General features: G+C 38.5%; 1 protein-coding gene across 3 annotated transcripts; it reads right to left on the reverse strand.

Annotated features, from left to right (window-relative positions):
• Positions 1–592: 592 nt before the first annotated feature.
• LOC112071773 (transcription factor 15-like) lies at positions 593–18,983 on the reverse strand. 3 transcript variants are annotated; one of them, XR_011475968.1, is made up of 7 exons: positions 16,464–18,983; positions 14,528–14,733; positions 13,655–13,988; positions 13,478–13,546; positions 13,201–13,373; positions 12,941–13,083; positions 593–1,019 (listed from the first exon to the last, which is right to left on the reverse strand). XR_011475968.1 is itself a non-coding variant. In XM_024139204.2 (2 exons), the coding sequence occupies exons 1-2, from the start codon at positions 2,275–2,277 to the stop codon at positions 963–965; spliced, it is 546 nt and encodes a 181-aa protein (XP_023994972.1). In that variant the 5' UTR covers positions 2,278–2,690; the 3' UTR covers positions 616–962. The 3 variants fall into 3 exon arrangements, 1 of the variants encoding a protein (XP_023994972.1); XR_002894168.2 differs by lacking the exon at positions 593–1,019 and adding an exon at positions 12,218–12,799 and having other exon boundaries at positions 16,464–18,981; XM_024139204.2 differs by lacking the exons at positions 12,941–13,083; positions 13,201–13,373; positions 13,478–13,546; ... (1 more) ...; positions 14,528–14,733; positions 16,464–18,983 and adding an exon at positions 1,789–2,690 and having other exon boundaries at positions 616–1,019.
• Between the last annotated feature and the right edge of the window lie 729 nt (positions 18,984–19,712).

Consider the following 19,712-nt stretch of genomic DNA (forward strand, 5'->3'; position numbering starts at 1 on the left):
TTAAATAAAGGTGAAATAAAAATACAAATGTAGGATCTTAATTTGATCACCCTGTTGCAGGAGAACTTTCCTGCAATGCAGCAAATGTAAGACTTGAAGTGTAGTTGAGGTTTAACAAGACTTCTGAAGTTGATTTTCCCTTACAAAAAATGTAAATGAATTGTAATCCACATAATATTTCACATTTCYTGTTGCTGCAGGATTATTGTCCTGCTGTAGCAAACTGGCTCAAATTAAGATGCTACATCTGTACCATCTCCAAAGGTTTTATATCGTAGTTTAAAATATATATATTATTTTTTTTGCAATCAATACGCTACCCTACATGCTTTAATTGTAAATGTTGTTTTAGTCAAGTAACATTTTCTTATAACATTTTAGCATCCTGACTGACTGCCTGTTCTCTGCTCTGGCACAGAGGTTGCCATGAGAAAATCCTTAGCAACAGAAATAAGAAACACTGAAACATCATCCAATCTGTCTCTAATCTCTAATCCTTTCTTTCTGTGGCTGAGCATGAACTAGACAAGGAATCAACTGATTTGGTATGCCATATGATTGAGTGTCTTTTAATTAACTTTTGATTGAAAATAGACAAAACTGTAACGATAGAGAAGAAATCGACATACATGAAGTTCAAAGGAAAGAAAACTAACCCTTAGTAGGGGAAATTTAATTTAGATAAAAAATATATTTTATTTCAAAATGTAATACATGTACAACACAAATATCACACAGATATAAAAATCTATAAATTCTCTATCAATAAATGCACTGCATTTTTTAAAGGCTTCACATATTAGGCCTTGTTTTGTTCCATTGCCTTTCCCTCAAGTATAAATAGTCTCTGGTAACATTCTCCAGGATGATGAATATGGCTCTGTTATGACCGGCTTTTAGTGTTCCCTGAGTTGTGGATGGGGAGTTGTGGTTCTGGTTGCTGTGGTTTATCGTCTGGTGTTCTATCTGCGGCTCATCCTCAGTGAACCAATACCCCGCATCTCTTTGCCATCATTAATCTGGAAAAAATAAAGAACCATTTTAGGGGACAACGGATAAGTGAACAATTTCCACTTGGCACTGTATATCAGTACAACTCCAAGCAGCAGCAGCAGCAACAACAACCGCAACAACAACAGCAACAACAATATTATAATGTATAAAGTATATGATAATAATGATGATGATGATGATGATGACGACGACGATATAGTACAAGCTACAATAACTTTGTTTATAACTAGTACATTACATAAATGTAATAATAATCTGTAATAAAGGTGTATTGAATATTGCATTAGACATACATTTACATCCACTTAAAAACATGCAAACAATGAATGTTTTATTTTTCAAAATAATAGACCATCCAATATTCTAATTATTTTGTTCTTCAAAAATGATATTACTTGAAACATTAGCAGTGGAAGAAACAGGCGTAATCTTAGCACACTGAATAACACATGTCATTAAAATACATTGTAAAAAATAAATGACTATACTCAATTTGAAATGAATCAATGCGCCCCTGAGAAAATTTGCATAAAAGTTTCCTTTTATGCGCGCGCTACGAGCACATCTCGAGACAGAATATATAGCACATAATATATAACATTCAAAACAAATAATTGCAACATAAGACAACAGCGCGATAGCCGTGTGCCTAGAGTCACTAATTGATAGCGTATTTGGCTCACTTTTGGTCATGTTTTCAAACTTTTATTTTCTACGCTGACCTAAACTTTTTTCACTTGTGCAGAATAGTATTTAAGAAACGCATAAAATTACCCGCTTTCTTTGGTTGCTCAAACAGAAGGTACAGATGGTGCGAGGCTGCTTTCGACCGCTCTCTCCTTGCGCGTAAACCGCGCCAAGACAAGGTTGTCCATCTCCATTCCCGTCTCCGAGCAGCAGGGTGTTGGCGAGGTGGGAGATATAGCTGGATGCCAAGTGAAGCGTCTCAATCTTGGAGAGCTTTCTGTCCACCGGCTCAGTGGGTATAAGAGTCCGGAGTGCAGTAAATGCCATGTTGACGCTTTGTGTACGGTCGCGCTCCCTGGCATTGGCTGCGTTCCGCTGTTTCACTATTACAACACCGCTGCCTCCCGATTTTCTGGAAATCCTCCGACGTTTGTCAGCGGAGACGCAGCATCCATAGCTCTGATCCGAGCTACGGTCGCTCTCACTGCGGTTATCCTCGGCCTCGGACATCATACCCAGGTCTGGGTAGCTGATCATATGAGTCGCCATTGGCCGCAGCATGGCAAAGGTCATCATCGAAATGTTTTGGTTCTGGGCCTCTAAAACGATGGCCCAAGAAAAAGAGGAGAAACCCCAAACGAGGGACTGTTTTATGCATGGATTTTGGTGACCTAATGTAGACGAGGCCTATGTCTCTAATGTGTAGGCCTAATTAAAGTTTCAAGGAGTTGTTGATTTAGAAATGTCTCGTTTTCGTCAGGCCACGTGTTTGTTCAATGTCTTGAGCATCTCTCCATAGTGTACTGGCCCAACGAGCTCTTATAGCTGGATGGGAGGAGTTGTTCAAGCCATACAATGTTCAGCCTCCAATCGAGATGTAGGCTGCAGCCTAGGCTATACAGTAAAAGCGAATATTTCATAATACATTTTTCAATTGCCTGTACTTTTTCTGAGTATTTAATTGTATTTAAAGTATTTTAGTTGTATATTAAAATAAAAAATAACTGGCCTAGTAATGGTAATAACGAGAGGCTATTATTGTTTATGAAAAATAAAGTATTAATATTATTATATCATAAGACCGTCATGTTAATTATTGTTAAGCTATTACATGTTATTATTGCATATGCATATCACATTTTAAAGTTAGTTTATTTTTTTWAAATGTTTACTTTACATGATCACTAATGGGGCTTGAGAAGGGTTTACAAGTAGTTTAGACAGTTAATCTCTGAAACCAAGAACTAAATTGTTACGTGTGTCTGTCCACGAAAGATTAATAGACAGTAATGTATATGCTAAATGTGTGATCATGTTGTTGCTTGCCAAATAGTGAATGTATATCATGATAAATCATTGTTTATTTATATTTATTGATTCATTGCTTATCTCCAGAATTTATTACAAACAGAATTTTGGAGGCTTAGAATTTTGAGAAAGTAGGCCTACTGTTTCTCTCAGTGGCACAAACAGCTTCTGTTAGCCCATTGGATACTGGAGCTGTAGTCCATAAGGTGGAGAGGTTTTACTAAACACTGCATCGCCTAAATGCCAATGTGCAACCACCCTTCAAGTTTGAGTAAAACAATTAGCTAACATTGCTGACACACAATAGGCATATAATTTCATAAAATAATATAGGCTTATAAATATTATAGGCAATAATATAATATATAATTAACAATTCATCAATGTATTAATGAATAATTAACATAAATATGTACTGTATAAACTGTCAGATGAGCTATGCCCTAGTTTATCAAGGACAGAAATAAAAAATGTACACTTTTTTGGTCAAATGAAAATTCTCAATGTGACTGGGTCTACACCTATTCATAAACAACATCACCCTCAGTAGCTAACCTACTCTCGCCCCATGCTGAGGGTTTTCTTGGGAGGGTGGGAGAAAGTGAAGTGTTGAGTAAATAAACGTTGAGCAGATGTCCGTGGGTGAACCAGGGACACTCGTCCACTTTCTGGGTCCAGCTTTGACAGTCACCTAAGGGCAGCTTTCACAAACATGTGTCCACCACCCCCTGCCTGCCAACCAACACATCAAACCAGCACTATATGCCTCAGCTGCATCAACAATGCTAACCCACCAGACCAGACATCCAAGCCCACTTTATAAACTCTTAGAGAAAAAAAAGGTACTATCTAGAACCTAAAATGGTTCTTCGGCTGTCCCCATAGAACCTTTTGAATAACCCTTTTGGGTTCCATGAAGTACCCTTTCCACAGAGGTTTCTATATTGAACCAAAAAGGGTTTTTACCTAAAACCAAAATGAGTTCTACCTGGAACCAAAAATGGTTATCTTATGGGGAAAGCCGAAGAACCATTTTGGAACCCTTTTTTCTGAGAGTGCAATGAAGTACTGACTGAGGCCCTTTGAGGAGTTATTAGGAGGACAGGGCATGACAAGGACAATGACCCAAAATACTTTCTTACTTTAGTAAGGCCTTATCGCGCCAAGTGGTGCCCTCTGTTGACCCACAATAAGTACTTTTTATGTTTAAAGTTGATGTAAATTACTCCATAAATGTCATATGCTGTATACAAGTCTGTAAATACACTCTTCTCCCTACGGACATTTGAAGTAGGGAACTGTACAGGGAGAACTAATTAATGGAGTTATTTAATCTCTGTGGAAAAAAATCTGTGGTAATAAATAAATACATTTTAAATAAGCCTAATTGTCAGTGTGTGCTATCCAAACTAGTGTGTCACTAGCGTTACAATCTTACAGAGCCATATGGTGAAAAACCACTTGATGGTTTCATTTCAGAGAGATAAAAACAAAGAGTTGCACACTCCATATGTATAACCTCCCAGTAATTTATTGGATAAAAAAACACCAATGTTTCTACATCACTGTGCCTTTTTCAGGGTAATTTCAAATWAAAAATGCTATATATCCACCTCACTCTCAGAGAAATAAGAAGTACTGCTAGGATTTACACAGTCAAATGTAAAAAAGTAACTACATTTTTAATAAAGAAAAGTACAAATGATACATGTGACATTACTATTAAAAATAATAATAATAATGCAATTCAGTAAAATGAGATCTGTATATAAAATATTTACATTTTAGTCATTTAGCTGATGTTCTTATCCAGAGCGACTTACCTTAAGTGCATTCATCTTAAGATAGCTAGGTGAGACAAATATACAAATATACTGTATGCAAACATCCCTTTCCAGCTATGAAATGGATATATAGTGTTGCAAAAAAAAACATTTTCATACACATCTAAAATCTATTAATAAAAAATATCAGAACAGTAATATTTGACACACACATGAAGGTACCCATAAGCAATCATTTTTGATGAAATGTTAAGCCATGCATATGAACAACACTAATTTCTCAAGGCTCTTAATTGTCCACCCGGAGGAAGTGTTGACATTTATCCATGGTCGTGAGCTCATTGGTTTCATCCCCTGCAGAGGCCTCTTATTCAGCCTGCGGATAACATTGGAACTGAAAATACGCTTAGTGTCAGAGAAGAGAGAACTTCAAACTGTCTTTATCCATGCTGACCAACATACATATTTTAGAGAGCATCCCTCACTGAGTCTCACTGAACCCTATAGAAAAGGTCAGGCATAAGAACATACTAAAGATGGACAAAAAGCATATTCATGTGTAGTGTGGATGTTTTCCCATGACTATGTTGTTGTTCTTGCAGATAAGGCAAGACTATTTGACACGTATGTCTTGCTCAAAATAATATGGCATGGGCATAGCAATTTAAGTATTTAACTACAGTAGACACCAACTACTTAGTATACGTTTTAAGCCGACTAGATGAAAAATCTGTAGATGTGCCCTTGAGCAAGTGACTTAACCCTAATTGCTCCTGTAAAAATCTCTGGATAAGACCGTCTGCTAATTGACTAACACCTTGAAAATGCAAGACAGAGAAGTGACTTATCTTGCACATTTTTCTGGCTTAAAATTAAATAAATAAAAGGTTGGTAAGGCATGATTGATGGACAGATTCTGAATAAGAGTCTACTCTTAGGGCAAAAACTCTTAGGGCAACATACTGTAGATCCATTGTGTTTGTCAAAATTGCTCAAGCTCAGTAAATTTGGTTGGGAATCATTGATGGACAGCAATATTCAAATCTGGGCTATGATTTTCAAGCAAATGTAAGTCAGGACTGAGACTGGACCATTCAGGAACACTCAACACCTATTGGAAAGCCATTCTGGTGTGCCTTTGGTATTACATTTGTGTAATTGTCCTGCTGAAAATGTTAACTATATCCCAGGGTTAGGTATTCAGAAGACTGAGGCAGGCTTTCCTCTAACTTTTCATCTGGGCTTTGACACTTCCATATTTATTTTGATCCTGACAAACTCCCAAGTCCCTTCCAGTAACAAGCATACCCATAACATGATGCTGCCATCACAATACTTAAAATACAGAGGATCAACAACTTTGCATTCACTCCACATGACTGGCCTGTATGACAAAGTGAAAAGAAGGAAGCTTGTGTTAAAGTAACTGTCAATTGTTTCCAGAGTTGTATGAAACATGATCTGTAATAATTACAATATGAGTGAAATACAGTACCAGTCAAAAGTTGACACACCTACTCATTCAAGGATTTTTCTTTATGTTTACTATTTTCTACATTGTATAATAGTGAATACAGAAAAACTATGAAATAACACATATGGAATAATGTAGTAACCAAAAAAGTGTTAAACAAATCAAAATATATTTTATATTTGAGATTCTTCACCCTTTGCCGTGATGACAGCTTCGAACACTCTTGGCATTCTCTCAGCCAGCTTCACGAGGAATGCTTTTCCAACAGTCTTGAAGGAGTTCCCACATATGCTGAGCCCTTGTTGGCTGCTTTTCCTTCACTCTGCGGTCCAACTCATCCCAAACCATCTCAATTGGGTTGAGGTCAGGTGATTGAGGAGGCCAGGTCATCTGATGCAGCACTTCGTCACTCTCCTTCTTGGTCAAAGTGCCCATACACCGCCTGGAGGTGTGATTTGGGTCATTGTCCTGTTGAAAAACAAATGACAGTCCCACTAAGCGCAAACCAGATGGGATGGCGTATCGCTGCAGAATGCTGTGGTAGCCATGCTGGTTAAGTGTGCCTTAAATTCTAAATGAATCAGAGACTGTCAACAGCAAAGCACTTCCACACCATCACACCTCCTCCTCCATGCTTCACGGTGGGAACCACACATGCGGAGATCATCCGTTCACCTACTCTGCATCTCATAAAGACACAGCGGTTGGAACCAAAAATCTGACATTTGGACTCATCAGACCAAAGGACAGATTTCCACTGGTCTAATGTCCATTGATTGTGTTTCTTGGCCTAAGCAAGTCTCTTCTTATTATTGGAGTCCTTTAGTAGGGGTTTCTTTGCAGCAATTCGACCATGAAGGCCTGATTTACGCAATCTCCTCTGAACAGTTGATGTTGACACGTGTCTGTTACTTGAACTCTGTGAATTATTTATTTGGGTTGCAATCTGAGGTGCAGTTAACTCTAACTTAACTCTGGGTGTTCCTTTCCTGTGGCGGTCCTCATGAGAGCCACTTTCATTTTAATGCCTGATGGTTTTTCCACCTACACTTGAAGAAACGTTCAAAGTTCTTGACATTTTCCGAATTGACTTACCTTCATGTATTAAAGTAATGATAGACTGTCATCTCTCTTTGCTTATTTGATCTGTTCTTGCCATAATATGGACTTAGTCTTTTACCAAATAGGGCTATCTTCTGTATACCACCCCTACCATGTCAAAACACCACTGATTGGCTAAAATGCACTAAGGAAAGAAATTCCACAAATTAACTTTTAACAAGGCACACCTGTTAATTGAAATGCATTCCAGGTGACTATCTCATGAAGCTGGTTGAGAGAATGCCAAGCGTGTGCAAAGCTGTCATCAGGGACTGGGGAGTTTGTAGGCATCAAAAGAAATACCAAAGGAGCAAAGCCCAGGTAAAAAGTGAGAGGAAACCCTGCCTCAGTCTTCCGAATACCTAACCCTGGGATAGAGTTGTATTTTCCAGCGGGACACTACATTGTACTACTATGTACTACTATGTTGCTGTTACTACCACTATGCTGCTGTTCATTGATTATTGATTGCCATTACCATTAGTATTTAACTATTCATCCTGCTACTGGTCACTATTACATGTATATAATGACTTTGTGATTTTGCCATAGTGATTTTGCTATTGTTATCGAACGCTATCCATTTGTGTTTTTTGTATGCTATTTTAATATGAGAATTAACCAATGATATCAAGCCATACCCAGCCATGATTACAGAGAGCTGTGTGTCTTTTGACACTGTATAAATGAGTAATTCCGCAGTGTCTGTCATTAYTCCCTGATGAAGACAGCTTGTCTGTCGAAACGTTGGACATAAATATTTTTGTATCTGAGCTCCTAGAGTGTGCGTCTCTCCTTTATTTTTTTTACATGTATATATTACCATTAGTATATTACCATAAATATTTAAATATTCCTGCTACCAGTTACTTTTCAGCCCTGTTTACATGTATATCCACCTATCACTTCTAAACTAAAACCCTAGCACACACACCCACCACTTATTCTGCTGTCATACTGTTAAATATATTATTATTATTTATCATGCTACCAGTCACTTTCTCCTAAATCCCTGCCTACATGTACATCTCTACCTCAAATACTCCAGTATAACTACATATTGTACATTTGGTACTGGCACTAACAATGAATATTGCTTCCTCTCTTATTTCTCGTGTTGTTTACTTTTTTTAAATGTATTAGTTATACTATTTTGAATTCTGCACTGTTGGGTGGGGCTTGCATGTTAAGAATTTCACTGTACTTGTGCATGTGACAAATTAGACTTGAATTACACAAATTGTAATGCCAAAGACACACCAGAATGGCTTTCCAAGAGGTGTTGAGTGTTCCTGACTGGTCCATTCGCTTGAAAATCAGAGACAAGGTTTGAATATTGCTGTCCATCAATGATTCCCAACCAAATTTACTGAGCTTGAGCAATTTTGACAAACACAATGGATCTACAGTATGTTTCCCTAAGAGTAGAATCTTATTCAAAACGATTCACAGCTGTAACGGCTGCCAAAGGTGCTTCCACCAAGTATTAACTCTGGGGTGTGAAGACATACACAATCAATAGATCTTTGTTTATTAAAATTTTATTAATTCGGATTTTTTTAAATAATTTYTCTTTCAAGATCAGTAGAATTTTTTTAAATTAAAGACTCCTGTGTGGAGTTGGGTACTGGGAGGAAAATATAAATTATATAGGGTTCTTAGGCTGCGTTTTCACATGGAGCCCAAATCTGATATTTTTGGTCTGACCAATCAGATCAAATCTTTTGGGCAAGAGATAAGAATTGAGGTGGCTGTGAGGTCATATTTTTATTTCACAACTGGACTGAATCATGTTGCAGACTCACCAGTGATGAAGAAGAGSCAGCCATAAACATAGAACACATTTCTTTGGATATCTCTCTGCATACTATGTTTTCATTCAAAATGAACTGTTAGCTATTCAGTAGCAGCAAAAGAGCAAGAATGTGATCACTATGCAACTTTGTCTCCAAATAAAACATGTCCTACCGCTCCACCCCCTCCATGAACCCCCTAAAGTAACAGGTGCCATCTCCAAAAAAAMAAAAMAAAAATCAAACAAAATAATGAATATGGATTTTGTGTGTCAAAACCCTGTGAGAATATGGTTACTTCCAGACAGTGAGGGAGCAACAGGAAATCACTTCACATGCAACAATTCTTTGGAGAGATGTAGTCCTTTAGGGCTACTCAGCAAAGGCTGCCACCAGTCTCCCTTCACTTCCTCCATGGCCGCAGAGGGAGGGGAAAAGGCAGGTCTGCGCTCACAAAGACTAGAGATATGGAAAGACGGAGACCCTTATCTTGTTGTAGTGATCTACAATGGACTGATCTTTAATCACCATCTCCTTTTTTTTATGGCTACCTTCCTTTAGATCAGAGGCTTTACTTGAGAACCTACTGTAGACGGGAGCCATAATAATCAGAGCATTTTGTCTGTGTCACCCTGAGTGATCTAACAGCAACACTTATCAAGCAAGGCCACATTCAATGCAAGGTCATTTTTTTTGTGCCATCAATACATACACTGTTGAACTTACATAAAGCTACATACCAATGCGATGCACTTCTTTGTCCTTGAAGACAATATACTGACATTTTGCCCCTGGAGATATACAGAACTATTGCCCCTAAATGGACAGAAATAATATCCAGAAATGACCTCAAAGCGGTTTCATGTCAAACACTTATCTGAAGGTCAAAGAGAAAATGGAAAACAGGCCTGGAGGAAGAATTTTCTTCCTTATGAATTCACCTTTGGACCTGCATCCCCTGAGAAAGCCTATAGCACCTCCTCATACCTGACCCTCTATGGCAAACACAACCTAGAGGTTAGGAAGTTAAGAGGCATATTTTTTACCAACTGAGGCTGACTGGGTAAGACCAATGGCACACAGAAATGAAAGGGGGCATGCATGCCTCAAAGCCTCGTCTCAAAATAGCATCCTGTAGTGTGGAGCGAATTAACCGTTTAACTACTTTTACAGTCAGTCTGGTCTGGAGTGTGGAGGCACTCTGTTCACATTACACCTGACCATTGACCTGTACAACATCCTGTCCATCAGCTCATATCACATACTTTGTTTGTGTACCACTTGTGCGGTGACGGCTTTTTTGAGAGCAAGTAATTTTTTGATATCGCTGGTTGTGAAGACGGTACAAACAGTAGAACTTTTCTTTGGTTTGGAGGTCTAGCACAACTGTACTGTGACTGGTTAGCATGGCAGGTGCTTCAGGTGCTAGCGGTAGTGAAATTGATTGTTATAATGATGAGAATTCCAGTGAGGATCAACCTGTTACATCTGTTGTAAGTAGGAAGAACAGAAACAAAAATGTATTGTAATGAGGGCTGAATACTGCTGGGGAACTGAGTGGTGCTGAAAGTAAAGGCCTGCTATAAAACATAGGACTACTCTAGAAAAGGAGAATGTACAGTAGAAGAGAGCTACAAAGTATGGTTGTTTTCCCTGAACCATCAAACAAAAGCACAGTCATCCTATTCAGTTGACAAAAGAAATTCAGTGAGAGAAAGGGATGTTTAAGGTTTCCAAAGTTTTGGGATTTGGCAAAGTATTGATTTATGCAAACRGTAAAATGCAGCAGAACATTTGAAGTTAGAATCGCTTAATGAGGGTCGGGTGAAATGCCATATCCCTGGTGCTAAGGCCAAACTTAGGAGGCTGGGATACCACTGTCAATACCCATGGAAGAAGTTATGACTTCTTTGAATGTTGGGAAAGTAACGGAACAAAAAAGGATGTAAAGCAAAAAGAGAGGCAGTCGAGTGGACACAACAACGGTACTGCTAAACTTAGAAGAGATATTGCCAACCAGAGTACAGCTAGGAATGCTAAGCTATCATGTTAGAGAATATGTACGATCTCCAGTTCTGTGATTTAAGTGCCAAAGGATGGGGCATGTAGCTAATGTGTTCAAAGGTAAAATTAGATGTGCAAAGTGTGGTGGGGATCATGAGTATGGAAAATGTGGATATAATCCTGAAGTTAAATGTTGCAACTGTGATGGTGAGCATAGTGCAGCATACGTTTTTAAAAAATGGAAGCGCAGAGGTACAAACAAATAATGTATCATATGCAGAGGCTGTTTGGGCAATGAACAAGCCTTTTGATCTAAATGTGCTAACATTGACACTAGGCTGAGGACAATATGTAAATGTGACATTTGAGCGTAAATGCTTGGTTACAGCGAAATCCATGGTTGTAAATTGTACAGACTTCATAGCCTTCTTGTATAGAGCAATCAATATGGGCCATATGAAAAAAAGGACTACACAAACAATGGAAGTAGTGAATGCAGCCCAAGAAATACAGAACATTACTGAAGTTTTAGTACCCTTGATAAATTGGATGTAGAATCATAATCCAAATGATCATCAGGAACAGAATAAGAACACTGTAAAACTTTCCCCTGTAAATGTATAGCATTATACAGGCACCACAGTTGCCAGTTTAATACTGTAATTTTGCTTTACAGCAGTGATGGTGTAATATTGTTTACAGTACTATTTTCCTTACTGTAAAAAATATTACAGCATTCCTGCTGTAAATTTAGAGCAAGGATGCTGTAATACAGTATATACATATTACAGCATCCATGCTGTAAATGTACAGCAAGGATGCTGTAATATGTTTTACAGTAAGGAAAAATCATACTGTAAACTATATTACAGCATCACTGCTGCAAAGCAAAATTACAGTATTAAACTGGCAACTGTGGTGCCAGTATAATGCTGTAAATTTACAGGGAAATATCTACAGTAATATACAATTATTTTACAGTACTAAGCAGCATTGCAGGTTGTCTTAAGACAGCTCCCTGAAATGTAATATTGTAAGAGAAACAATACGTGTACAAATATATATATTTATTCAAATTCATAACATGAATTGCACTTTAACCAAAAATAACAACATTTGAAAAGAGCAACATTACAACTCCAGATAGTAGGGGAGAGAAAGAGACACAGTGATAAGAACATTGACAAATACTGGCCAATAATGTACTTCACCATACACAAACCAAGACATCAGAATAAGTCATTCTTGAAAATACAGGATTATGTAAAAAAAAATATATATAAAAAATAATCTAAACAGATCAATGAAAAATAGGAAAACAGTTTAAAAGGAAGACATTTTCACAAAAACCTATAACAAGAACTGCTTGCCTGCCTGTCTTTGAGAGAGATCGAGAGAGAAAGGGGTTGAGAGAAAAGGATGATAGAGTGGAGCGAGCAGGGCTAGACTGGAGCCAGAGAAGCACGCTACCGCAAGCCAACACAGGCGCAAGCAGATAATTTTCTGACCCAAACCGCATGGCAGGATTTCTGAGAGAATGAGAGACGCAAACAAGTCTCGAATAAATCTCGGTGGCGTGCAGATTATCACCCCAACCTTTGAAACTCTGATCCTTCTTAGCTCTGATACGTCAACTAGGAGAAACATGGAAATTGAAAGAATAGAAAGAGTGATTGCTATTACTATCACTACTATTACTCACTGGGTAAAAAGGCAGATGACAACTGACAAATAAAGTTAGTGTTCATCAGGTTTGTGTGTGTTTGTGTACTTACCATGTTGGAGTTCTCTCAAACTCACTCAAACTCCTTCAGGTCTGCGAGAAAGCGCGTAACATGTGGGTCAATTGGCAATGGCTTCCTCTGAACGACCTTTCCGGTTTTGCGGCTCACTCCTGCTTTCGCTGTGCATTTGGTTCCTTCAACATAGAATATATTAAAATCATTTGAGGCATTGAAAAAAACAACAATAAGAATATCATTGCAATGTAACTAACAAATGCTAAATGYAACATCAATGARTGTTCAATGCTTACCTCTGTATCAGCTCCAAGGTTGCAGAGGCCGACTCCTGGTATTCTATGTTAAATTCATAGAAAGTGCTGAAAAGCACAGAGGGCAGCAGGAAAGTTGGACTCACTGTCCATAACACAGACCACTCTCCCCTCAATCGACACCATCCATTTTGAGGAACCCAATAGAGTATTTCCTGAAATACACAAAAGTAAGGGTGTTAGTGTATACTTACTAGACATCTCTAGATAGCTACCACAATACATTTCTGTTCCACCTTAAATCAAATAAGTGTATTACCAAGCATGATAGCCTTGGTGTGTCTGGCAAAGGAATTTGCGCCTCGACATCAACCCGAGTTGCAGTGACCTAAAATCAAAAAACATATAAAAAATATTAAAATCATGTGTAAAAACAGTACAGTATAAACACAATTAATCATATAAACTTTATAAGTATAAAAACACTATTCCTTACATCTGCCAAGAGGAACAGAGACTCGTTCATCAACAAAAGAATGGCAGCAGTGGCTGTTAGATTGTCATTGCCTTTGATGTAACCGTCGATTTCATTCAGCAGGCACTGGATCCCTCTTCTCAACTTGGTCTTTTGGCGTTTAAAAAAGTTGACAGTTCTCTTACCCTTGTTCAGGAGAGCTTGAGTCAGGCGACTGTCAATCACGATGCCAGTGAGGGTATTGAAGTGGTCGCATAGTCATAACTTGGTGAAAAGGAAAGGCCACTGTTCATGGAGGTCACTGATGCTTGGAGGAGGATAAGTAAACTATCCATTGTTACAGATCCAATCCATTCTTCATTTTCTTTAAAAAAAAAAGACAAAGAAAAACTCTGTTAGGCTATGCGCTGCACTCCATACTAGCACAAGAGGACAAACAAACAATTTACAGAAACATTTGTATATTTTTGTACTTATGTATATTTTTAATTTCCGTCCCTTTTATTGCATATGCCTCGCTCCATCATAGCATAAACCATTTATTTTGAGGGCAAACAAACTATTTACAGAACCTTTTAACCTTGTGTGTGAATTTGCACTCTTAGAAAAAAGGGTTCCGAAAGGGTTCTTTAGCTGTCCCCATAGGAGAACCCTTTTTGGTTCCAGTTAGAACTGTTTTGAGTTCCATGTAGAACCCTCTGTGGAAAGGGTTCTACATAGAACCCATAAGAGTTCTACCTGGAACCAAAAGGGTTATACATGTACCTGGAATCAAAAATGGATCTTCAAAGGGTTCTCTTATGGGGCCAGCCAAATAACCATTTTAGGTTCTAGATAGCACCTTTTTTCATAACAATCACATAAATATGTTACATTTATCAATCATGATCTCACCTCTTTGGTTGAAGGACTGAAGCAATTCCAGGCACTATATTGGCATCAAACAGTATTTTATGTCCTCCGGCTGAACATATTCAAGGTTGTTAATATTCTCCACTCCAACATCTGCCCTCAGATGCTCCGACAAAGATCTCACCATCTCKGTCTCCAACTCGGGCAATTGATGTTTAATTGCATCTTGAAGACCCTCCATGCCTACACTGGTTTAAGGAGAACACTGAGTGATGCAGGGAAACCTGACACTTTATAAATTGGTAGTGGGTAATAATTACTCAGATTATCTTCATTAACACACACATAATTAATCAGAGGATCTGGTATAAAATGAACCCGAGATCAACCACTGACACAGACTGATACACCCCAACAATTAAATGGACCTGTGATTCTGTGACCAGAATCAGTGAGATCTTTCCAAATGTGTATCCGTCATCATTTTCCAACATTACAATAAGGCCTTTAGTGTATGTTGTTTCTTTGTATACAATTTTAGACACCTCTGCAGTACTTTGCTTTGTGAACCCTTTTGACTGTCCAGCTCCCTGAATGGCGTTGTTATATAACTGCTCCTCAAATTAATTCACCACACCAACAACGTCAATGCTATGTGGAAACAATTGGCCGCTGCATAAGTAAGATTGGAGTAACTGGTGGCTCTCAGACAAGTTTTCTGGCACACTCCTTGAAGTAGGAGTGCTTGCTATCAAACCTCAGTGTCCACAAACGAATGAGTCGCCCAAATTGCAGGATGTGGTCGGGGTAGGATAACAAGTAGTGATGCTTTGGTGCAAGGGCACTCTATCCCACAAGCAAAACTGTAGTTCGCAACATTTAAAAAAAAAAAATTAAACGAGTAATGAATGCTTTAATATTTAAGAAACAGAAATATAAATATAAAGTTACTTCCAGCTACCAGCCAGCCTGCAATATGAAAATGAACTACCCCCAGCCACCAAATTGCAYGAACACACCAAAAGAGCTATCAAGCTATATGTTACTATGCAACTCATGCCAACCACACAATCTAAACAAAATAATTATAGACTACAAGGGTAAATAAAATATCAGTCTGTGCCTGATGTTTCAGATATCATTAATTTTACTTTTACTTTGAAAATTAAACTCACGCGGGAAAATGCCACGACCATCTCCCTGGATAATGGCTGCTAGCAAGCTAACCACACAATCTGAAGAAAACGAAAATAAAATATAACTTTAATATCCTGCAGGGTAAAATATCAGTCTGTGCCTGTTGTTGCTGAATTTCTTAATTGAATGGACTAATAAGGATAACAAAAACACAGGGGGAATATTCCACTACACTTTCGCTAAATCACACGGTGCGTGTGATTGAATAGACTGAATAGAGTTAACGTTAACCAGAGATATTTAGAGAAAGGTGTCCAATGGAGTTCGCCATCTCTTAGCTATAACTAACGTTAGCAAGCACCTTTCATCTGAGAACTTCCATTCCCCTCATTCCAACTACAGAACCACCCAAAAAGTATACATCCCAAGACAAAATGTCAGTCCGTGCCTGCTGACAAACTAAAGGTGTATTCGACATAGCTAAACTCTCGCTCCCTCCCTAGACGAACTGTATTTTTGTCCGGTGAAGCCTACGACCACTTTGCCACCAATAGCGTTAGCACCATGTCACCCATGTCATGCATCCACAGGTTAAGTAGCCTATCCAAAGAAACACATATGGATTTATGCACGTTGTTAATACTGAAATGATTCGCTCTATAACTACATTATCACTGATTATTTTACCCACAAGAAAAATCAACGCAGCAGACCGACATGTCAAATTGGCTATAGTATACGGTTAGCTAACCCAATCCAAACGAATTAACGTTAGCCAGCTAGATAACGTTAGTAGCTTAGTTAAGAAAACCTGCAGTAGGTATATGGAATTAGTACATACCTAGCAGCTGCTCCAAAAAATATTTAGACGACTTTTCCACGAAAATACAAAATAAAATAGCTCGAGTAGAACAGAAAGCTAATTTCCTCATGAGTCTTCCTTCACAGACCGTTTGGCCCGGAGCATCGCATTAGTGGAAATCAAGTCTCTTCTCAGGGCAGGCATGGTTGTGCATAGATTCGAGTCGCGTCGGGAACATTGTTAGCATTTTACCTTTACCTAATTATCCTAACCTGCTGCGTTAATTATCGTAACCTGCTAAGAAAAGTAACTTCTGCTAGTCAAACCGGCAGACCTGCCCTGAGAACAGTCTTGGTTTCAACTATGAGATATAACTCGCTTTCTCTCTCACACTCACACACCACAGACCGTTTGGCGCCGCCCACTACAGCACTGTTCGGGTACTACTGTAAAGAAATACAGTAAGTTAGAGTACTTTTTACAGGAGGCTTACAATTACAGTTAATAACAGTATTTTTCAGCATTTTACCCATAATGCAGTGCAATCTACAGCATTAATGCTGTTTAACACATTTAAGGTATTTACTGTGCCTTCTACAGTGTTTTACTGTTGAAATTACAGAAAAGTCTTACAGTGTAGTTGTATTATGGTTTTTATCATTCTTCAATGGAATGCTTGAAGCCTTATTGTCAATGGTCARGAGTTTAAGAAATGTTTAATTGATTTAGAGATGAAACCTGATGTGATATGTGTTCAAGAAACGTGGCTTAGATCACATCTTGATTATACTATTCCTGGTTATTGTTCACGCAGATCTGATAGAACAACTGGTCAGGGTGGAGGATGCGCTACGTTCATAAAGGAAGGTTTTTCATATCGTAAAATATCTGTTCCACCTGAATATGAATGTGTGATGGTTGAAATCTACCGTACAGGTGGTAATATTAAGCTGTTACATTTCTACAATCCTTGTTGACAACCATCTGTAGCGATGTTTGATGAAATATCAGGATACTTTGGGACTTTGCCTCCTGAAATTCTACTTAATTTCCAAAGGAAGAGAGCTTTGGTGTGTAGGGTCGTTAAGTCTGCCAAGAGAAATGCATGGAGACAGTTCTGTTCTACAATAGGCAGGGGTACTGGACTGGGAGATGTTTGGTACAAGTGGAAGAAGCAGGACTCTATTTCCGGTTTTGGTTGATGGTATGAACTGTAGCTCAGTAAAATCTATCAAATTGTTGCATGTTGCATTTATATTTTTGTTCAGTATACATAGTGGGGTTACATTGAACGAAGTGTACAAGAAATGCAAGCGTGAGATTTTAAATGCTCATACTAACGTGCATAAGAAAATTGATATTGTTGACTCTTCCTTGGATGCTGATTTTACATTGCCTGAGATGCAATTAGCCCTAATTAGCTGTGGATATACAGCCCTGGGTCATGATAAATTGTCTTATCTAATGTTGAGCATCCTCCTGATGAGGTCATAAATATTCACCTGGGATTATTTAATAAGATCTGGAGTGAAAGGGTTATTTATACATTCTGGATGGAAACTTGCAGTTCTATTAACTTTTGTAACGCCTGGGAAGTATCCTTCATGTGCTGGTAGTTATAGACCGATGGCACTGACCTCTAACCCATATAAACTGATGGAAAAGATGATTGTCAACAGACTGTCCTATTTCCTGGAACAAGGGGGTTTATTGAGTCAACGTCAAAGTGGATTCCTTAAAGGTAGATCAATCTTGGTTCATGCATTAGTAAAGGTGAGGAATGAAGTGGAATAAACTCTGGTCATGAAAGAAGTAATTGTCACACCCTGATCTGTGTCACCTGTCTTTGTGATTGTCTCCACCACCCCCCCAGGTGTCGCCCATCTTCCCCATTATCCTGTGTATTTATACCTGTGTTCTCTGTTTGTCTGTTGCCAGTTCGTTTTGTTTCGTCAAGCCTGCCAGTGGTTTTCGCTCTGTTCCTGGCTCTCGATTGTTCCTGGTTTCCCAGTTTTGACCTTTTCCGCCTGCCCTGAGCCTGCCTGCCGTCCTGTACCTTTGCCCCACCTATCTGGATTACTGACCCCTGCCTACTCTTGACCTGTCTTTTCCCTGCCCCTGTTGGATTAATAAACAGTTGTTAATTTGACGTTGTCTTACCTTGAAACACAATAGTAATGGCTACTGTCTTTTTTTTACATTAAAAAAACCCATGAGAGAAGGCCTACTGATTAAGATGGCAAGACTGGGTATTGGTGGGTATTTATCTGATGATTATGGAGTTGTTAATGGTATTCCTCAAGGCAGTGCTATCAGTCCTATTCTGTTCAACCTTATGATTAACAATGTGTTTAGCCATGTGGGTGAGGCATTGGGGTTTCCTTATATGCTGACGATGGAGCTTTTTAGAAGAGGGGAAGGTTTGTCTCTCATGAGATCAAATCAATTCAACAAGCTACTGTAGCGGCTGTTGAAAGACGGTCGATTGACTGCAGAATAAAATTATCAGTGTTGAAGTCTTACTGTATGTTCTTCTCAAAGAAGAAAGTTGTTGATAATAAACAGTTGTTTTTGTATCAGGGTTCGTACAGGCAGTGGCAAGTCAAATTCAAGGACTTTCAAGTAACTTTTTCAAGCACTAATATTTATTTTCAAGAACCATCCATTTGTAATAGTTCATATTATGCAATTGTTTCTAGTTGCCACGAGATGGCAGTACATCGCCACAACCTCATGTGGGTCTTCAGGGCCGATTCATGCTGGCAAAGTTTGACGCATTATTTGGCACGTTACACAATGCCGGTTGGTTAGGTACAGTTATGTAGTGGTTAAAAAAGTTGGGTAAACTATACTGAACAAAAATATAAAACACAACATGCAACATCTTGGTCCCATGTTTTATGAGCTGAAATAAAATATCCCAGAAATGTTCCATAAGCACAAAAGGCAGACTTGAATTTACATTTTCCCGTCATTTTAGCTATCAATGTGACGTTAGGCGGTGCCTAATCAGTCAGTTCTGTACCTGATTGGCTAAGTGGCAGTGTTGGTGGAATGAGCGAGCTCGCCTGGAAATCACAGCGCGAAACGTGAGGAAATAAAACTCGGTACTCAGCCTGGAAATTAATTTGCAAGACCAATACATTTAATAAAATGTTTCATTAAAATATTTGAACATTATCTATTCTCCTCTCATTTTAATTCAAGTAATTTTCAAGTACCAACTTGAGATGTTACTGTTCTAGATGACCTTTGGGAATATACTAGTAGACAAGGCAGTGGCTTTGG

This window comes from Salvelinus sp. IW2-2015, unplaced genomic scaffold, assembly GCF_002910315.2.
Source record: "Salvelinus sp. IW2-2015 unplaced genomic scaffold, ASM291031v2 Un_scaffold1716, whole genome shotgun sequence".
In the NCBI taxonomy this organism is placed as follows: Eukaryota; Metazoa; Chordata; class Actinopteri; order Salmoniformes; family Salmonidae; genus Salvelinus; species Salvelinus sp. IW2-2015.